This window comes from Phoenix dactylifera, chromosome 18 (assembly GCF_051530095.1).
Source record: "Phoenix dactylifera cultivar Ajwa chromosome 18, Ajwa_hap1_PhDact_Kaust_v1.1, whole genome shotgun sequence".
Classification (NCBI taxonomy): Eukaryota; Viridiplantae; Streptophyta; class Magnoliopsida; order Arecales; family Arecaceae; genus Phoenix; species Phoenix dactylifera.
In genome coordinates this window covers 13781213-13787588 of record NC_143207.1, presented here as the reverse complement: position 1 = coordinate 13787588, position 6376 = coordinate 13781213, and the positions used below count along the sequence as shown (strand labels likewise).

Genomic DNA, 6376 nt, shown 5'->3' with positions numbered 1-6376 from the left:
CCATGGCTTCCCTCATGACTGGTTCAAACAAACTGAGCTGTGTTCAGAAAAAGCTTCTGGAGGTGCAACACTTGGGGCGCATGGAAGGAGAGCGAGCCCACAGGCTCGGTCAAAAAAAATATCGAAGAAAAGCCGAAGGCAGACATAACCAACACTGCAAACGCTCTCATCGCCATCCACGTTATCACATTCCAACCAACATCTGTAACCCCTTCTTAGTTCTGTTAACATCCCCACGTATCCCACCATTAACCCTACCCTCATGACAAGCTTATAAATCTCAGCTAAAAGTTCTCTCCCCAGCTTCTCCCCCTACCCCCCCTCTCTCTCTCTCTAACTCCCCCTTCACTCTCTTTCATCTCCATCTCAGCTGCATAAACACCACTTACAGTCGTACCAAAGAGATAGATGGCCATGGGAACGGCTGGTAGGGGCTTCCTCGTCCCTCTTCTCTTCATCAACTTCGTCATGCACATCATCATCCTTGGCCTCGCTGGATGGTCCCTCGATAGGATCATCGACCGCGACAGGCGCCCACGTAAGTTGATGCATGACATGCATGAGGCTTCGTTTGTGGTTTGATTTCAAGAACTTGGCTTGTTTTTTTTTTTGACTGTGTATGGATTTAGAAGGGAATCCGTCGACGAGCTACTTGCTGATCTTGTCATTGATGGCTGGAGCGGTGGGGGCGTGCTCGGCGGTGGCAGGGCTGCTGCATATGAGGGCGTGGCGGAGCGACAGCTTGGCGAGTGCAATCTCTTCTGCATTGGTTTCTTGGGCTCTCACGGCCCTCTCGTTCGGGTTGTCACACCTCTCACAACTAGCTTTTCCTGGTTCCTTTTATAATGGTCTATGTTGAATAAAGATAGAATAAAGTCAGTCCGAGTAGGTTGTTTTCATATTCGAATCTATGACTTCTCGTTCGATTTATTATACTTATCCCAACTAATTTTTCATAATATTTTTCTATGATGATCTACCTTGTATGCAATTTTATTTTAAAAAAAAGAAAAAAAAATCTCTGTCATTTTATCCTATATCCACCTTAATCCTTGCTAGCGAGAGCTTAAGCTCTCAAGCAGGCCGAGCCACAGGCTTGTGGAATCAGGGCTTTGCTAATTGGGAGGCGAAGTGAGGGCCAATACTTCCTAAAAATCAAACCCCCCATCTACTTCCCAATGAGGGGGAGATGGTACTTTCTGAATTAAGGTTTGATGGTAGCTGAATGTTTTTTTAATTTTTTAGAATTAGGACAAGAGAAATCTCTGATCAAAATGTCGCGACGCCAGGGCGAACCTAAGTTACTTGATAAATGATACCCCAATGACTTTGCTAACTCAACTAATTGGCACCCTCTGGGTGTTTTGATCTTCAAGTACGGTATGCTGAAAATAGATAGTTGAGTGCCAAAATGGTCATCTAGGAGAGCATGAGTCCCTAAAATCATCTAGTAACTATGAGGTCACACACTGAAGATAGTTCATACTTTTCAAAACAATAATGTGGGCATCTAAAGTAAACTAATTTTCAAGAACTTTTTTTTTTTTTTTTTGCCTTGTTTCTTAATAGATATTACAAGAATTTGAAAAATTGAATTTCTTTAGGAGGAATATATGCATGGAGTGGGGCAATTTAATAGAGATCGTGATTCGATAGATGTTGGAAAATCAATTCATTAGAAAATTTTCATATATTGCTATTAAAACCATGAAAAACTCAAAAACAATGCTAACAAAAAATTGTTACCACAAAACACTTGATCTCTGAAGGACAAAAACCTTGCTTTTTCAAACTATACAAAATAATGGGACTTGCAATCAATTGTTACATCTAAACCAGATTGGGGATTTTTTTTCGTTTGCGTATATATAGTTCACCTTTCCATTTAAACACTTCCAAATTTTTACTTAATTTTTCTGATGTTGGTTGTAAACATAGCCTTACAGATCATTGAAATGCAGCCATCAAGAGAGCATTTTGAAACAAGGATATATCATACAAAGACAAAGATAGGATCTATTTAATTGACAGCTAAAACCTATATATCTTCATGAAATATCATTTAGAAAGACAAAATCAAAACCTATTCCATCTCCATAATTGAGTTTCCACAAATTTTTATTTTTTCTACTTGTCGAGGAAAACCCGACGACGATCACCATAACTAACAAATTGACAATTTTTTATCTTTGTGTTCTGCAGTGTTGCATGCAAGCATATCAATCTGGGAAACCGAGGGAGACATCTGGTATGTGAAGTACTCAAAAACCATTAATAAGAAATATTTTTTATCAACAAACTGAATAATAGTTGTTATCAAACCTATGTTGTGTTTCAATATTTGCAGAGAACTTTGGAAGCTTTTATCATAATCTTGACCTTCACACAGCTGCTTTACCTGATCCTGCTACATGCTGGTATCATGAACAGCAGATATGGCCCCGGTTACTGGAACTATGGCACTGACTATGGAGTAATGTCTCATGAAGCACGGAAGGATTCAACCATCACAGAACCTTCAGATGCCTAAATAGATCAGTGGTGTTCATTTTGATACAAGCTCAACATGGCTGGGCTTCTGCTTTCCAACTTTTCTCTTTTTTCCTCTTAATTTTTATCCCATCAGAAGTTAAGCACTCAGAACCTTATATCTGCTCAAGTAATTTTTTCTTTTTTTTTGAGTCAGTTTGTGTCTTCTTTTGCCGAAATGTTGGTTGGGTGGTCTTTTATTTCCGAGTCCCTGCATTCTTTTTCATTTTGGTATTTTTTTTTTAAAAAAGGAATGCATGCAGGTATGATAACCTTTTTTATTTAGTAGCAATAAATCCCAAATATGTTGATACAAAAATATGAACCTGCAAGAAAACATCATGCAATGCAAGAGAAACCAGGAGAGGATTAGAGACAAGGGATACTGATGAAGCTGTCTGTTTTTCAGAGTTTTTTAAATCAATTACCAAAGCTAAAAATTTCTTCTTTTTTTTTGATAAAAAAGGAGGCAAAGATGCCACTCTGCATTTATTAAGGATGAAAATATCTACAAGTCTATATGTACAAGAGGTTTAGCAGTGCACTCGCCTGCTGAATAACAATGGGCTTGACAACCAGAAAGAAAGATGAACAACACCAACAGCAGGTGGAAGATATTACATTGTGAGAGAAGATGTAGACCCTCATTTGCTCCAAAGCTAAAAATTTCACTTTATCTCAGAAGCATTTTAATTTGTAACAACTGTACAAGTAAAGAGTCAAAGCTTAAAAACTACACATGAAAGTGAAAAGAAGCTATAGGTTTATCCCTTTATTTTTTATATTTTTGAGAGGAAGGAGACTAATGGGTGATCCCTTTTATATTTGAATTGACACAGAAGGCCAGGAAAGTAGAATTGATTTATAAATGCAGTTTGAGACTCCAATTGTGGTGCTTAAATGCTAATAAGCGAAGATGGCTCGATATAAAAGGGTAGAAGCAAAACCACTGGATGGCAAACAAGTTTGACTTAATTTACCTTTGGATGCAAACTAAATTTCAGAAGATCAGTCTTACTGCTAGTGCATCTAGTGCAACAATCTCCAAAATATACTACTTCTAAGGATTCCAGTTATTTGTTGTAAAATCCACCTGATGAATTCACACAAGATATGCTTTTTCCCCCCTCCCTCCAATTAATTAATAAGATGTGTTTCGAAGTGTGCTTAGAATAAGTTGCTTGAAACAATTATAGCTGGCAGCATAACAAAGACATGCAGAATCCTAATCCTGGATTCCAGGACATCATATCAAACAGGACCCAAATGGGAAGAGAAAAATGAATGAATCATACTGTCATTGGTTCCAAGGCAAGGCATCCAAATTTGTCATGTTTCTTCAAGTTAATTTTCACCAGATCAGTTTATGTATTATATGTTGTTTTCTCTTCATGAACCTTGATGAGGTCAAGGGAGAACGGCCTCCGGCCCACGCGTCTAGCGCTACGGAGGGATCTGCCGCCCTCCGACCTCGCCCCCACCGGTCTAAACAGCGGAAGCGACTGCTTCTTCTCAGAAGTATTGTCCGCTTTGAAGGAGGTTTCATAGTCTCTTCCCAACATACGGTTTTGCCCCGCAAAATGTGCCTATAAAGAGAAAGGGGTAGCCCCCCTCTATTTAAGAAACAGACCTCTTCGCTATTTAGTCAATGTGGAATTAAGTCCAGGCCACTTTATTCCCACAACGTAGCCTCCCCAGTGAAGAGGTCTGTGCCGGGATCAAGGGGTCCTGCATGGGCCACCAGTGATGAGATCAAGGGAGATCGGCCTCCGGCCTGTGCGTTCAGCGCTACGGGGGATCTACCGCCCTCTGACCTCGTCCCCATCGGTCTAAACAGCGGAAGCGACTGCTTCTCAGAGGTATTGTCCGCTTTGAAGGGGGTTTCATAGTCTCTTCCCAACGCACGATTTTGCCCGCAAAAGGTGCCTCTAAACAGAAAGAGGTAGCCCCTCTCCATTTAAGGAACATGCCTCTCCACTATTTAGTTGATGTGGGACTAAATCCAGGCTTCTTTATTTCCATAACAAACCTAAAGTAAGAAAGTAAGAAAGGAGAGATGTTTCCTTTGATACATAGGATGTATCCATAGTTTAAAAATTCAAAAACTAGACCCGTCTTGAAAGTTAGCTGAGTACAGTTAAGCTCATTCAAATACTGCATGGAGCCCTAATGCTTATTGTTAACATGATAACAATATATTAATTAAATAATTAAAATAAAAAAAAATAAGAGACACCAATGACTAGTTAACAGCTATCAACGACTATTTTTTTTTTCTTGTTTATTCTGAATGCTAATCAAATTCAAAGGAAACAATAAACTGTCTCGGTAAATAGTATTACAGCTCTCACCTAAAGAAATTCAAATTTTAGTAATTTTTGGGAAAGGAATATAACTATACCATGAATAAGCATGACAGAATGGACCCTCATCCTAGACACATTGTACTAATTGTTTAGGAAAAAAAGTAGAATAATACATAATGATAAGTTAATAAATAATTGATTGTGAAAGATTAATGTTATTTCAAAGGTTTGATAGATTGTCACTCATATACCACTTATATTGTAGAAGACACCCTCAATAACATGCTTTGGATAGAAATGTGAGAGAAAAAAGATGGTATTGAGATATGGTATAATTAGTGTTAAAGACTTGATTGAGTCAAGTTATTCAGACTGAGCTCCGAGTAACTCAACAAGCTAGCCAAGTCAAGATTGATCCAAAATCTAGATTTTACACAATCCGAATCTTCTACAGAGTTGGCTTGAAAACTTGCCAGTGGAGATGTCTCGGCCAATTCTCAAGTTGATTCACCAGTTTTTGAACTATGTCACGTACCTAATTCTTGGATTAATTTATATAAAATATAGTTCATGATTGCATAGAATGAGTTGTTAATCAAGATATATCACCACATAGTTTCGACAGATAAGTTTTGGGCTAAAAATACTATCATTAAATAAGCATAATTGAACTAGTATGTCTACACAAACACACACACACACACACACATATATATATATATATATATATATATATATATATATATATATATATATATATATATATATATATATATATATATATATATATATATGCGCGCGCGCATACTGTTGGTGGATTGGAGTATGGGTTTGGCCGGTCGGGTTTAACAACTTTAAACCTAGGCCTAATTCAAAAATTTCAATAGATTTGACTTGGATCCACACCCAACCTGCTTATCATCCGATCTAGATTGGGTTAAATACTAGGTTGGGTTAATCACTAGGTTTATAGGTTAGGGAGACAACCCTATACTTCATAACCATAGAAATTTAAGGGTACAAATATTATTTTTAATTTTTCGATTGACCAAATGATTCTTCAATTCATATCCCAAAATTCAAACTACTCAAGAATCATGCAATATTTTGTTATTTTATGCATAACAGAGGGGATATGACTAATCATTATGAATAAGTGGTGTTAGAATTAGTTAATACTTCATAGGTAAAATCTCCTCTGAACAAAATCATAGTGCAATTAAACAGGTATAAGATGTTTGCCTGTTTTGTTTTCTTTCCTTTTCTTTATTTTCTTTTCAGTTCATTTTCATACAGGTTATTTTTGATGCCTCTTCTATAATTATTTTAAATGAATATATATTCAAATATATAAAGTTTTTATTTTCTTCAAATTCAAAATTCATATGGCCCCACACTTAAAATGTGAAGGGTTGTGCCGGGTCCTACACTTGCGGCTTCTGTGCATCTTGTGGCTCATTTGGAAACTTCCACTTTGTGGCTTCTCAAAGTCAATTTTGATAGACGTATTAAGAATAGAGAGCAAAGTGGAGGAGCTGGCT

At 37.4% G+C, this 6376-nt stretch overlaps 1 protein-coding gene across 1 annotated transcript; it reads left to right on the top strand.

Annotated features, from left to right (window-relative positions):
* The first annotated feature begins 351 nt into the window (after positions 1–351).
* Positions 352–2716, top strand: LOC103715048 (membrane protein PM19L). Its single transcript, XM_088714557.2, has 4 exons — positions 352–538; positions 630–801; positions 2203–2248; positions 2348–2716. Exons 1-4 carry the CDS (start codon positions 409–411, stop codon positions 2528–2530), a joined length of 531 nt encoding a protein of 176 aa, XP_088570683.2. The 5' UTR covers positions 352–408; the 3' UTR covers positions 2531–2716.
* The last annotated feature ends 3660 nt before the right edge of the window (positions 2717–6376 follow it).

Excerpts from the sequence above, each read along its gene's own strand:
- LOC103715048 (XM_088714557.2), top strand. The coding sequence starts at position 409 with ATGGCCATGGGAACGGCTGGTAGGGGCTTCCTCGTCCCTCTTCTCTTC. Across the intron at positions 539-629 it reads CGACCGCGACAGGCGCCCAC|AAGGGAATCCGTCGACGAGC; the intron begins GTAAGTTGATGC and ends GTATGGATTTAG. Across the intron at positions 2,249-2,347 it reads GAAACCGAGGGAGACATCTG|AGAACTTTGGAAGCTTTTAT; the intron begins GTATGTGAAGTA and ends CAATATTTGCAG.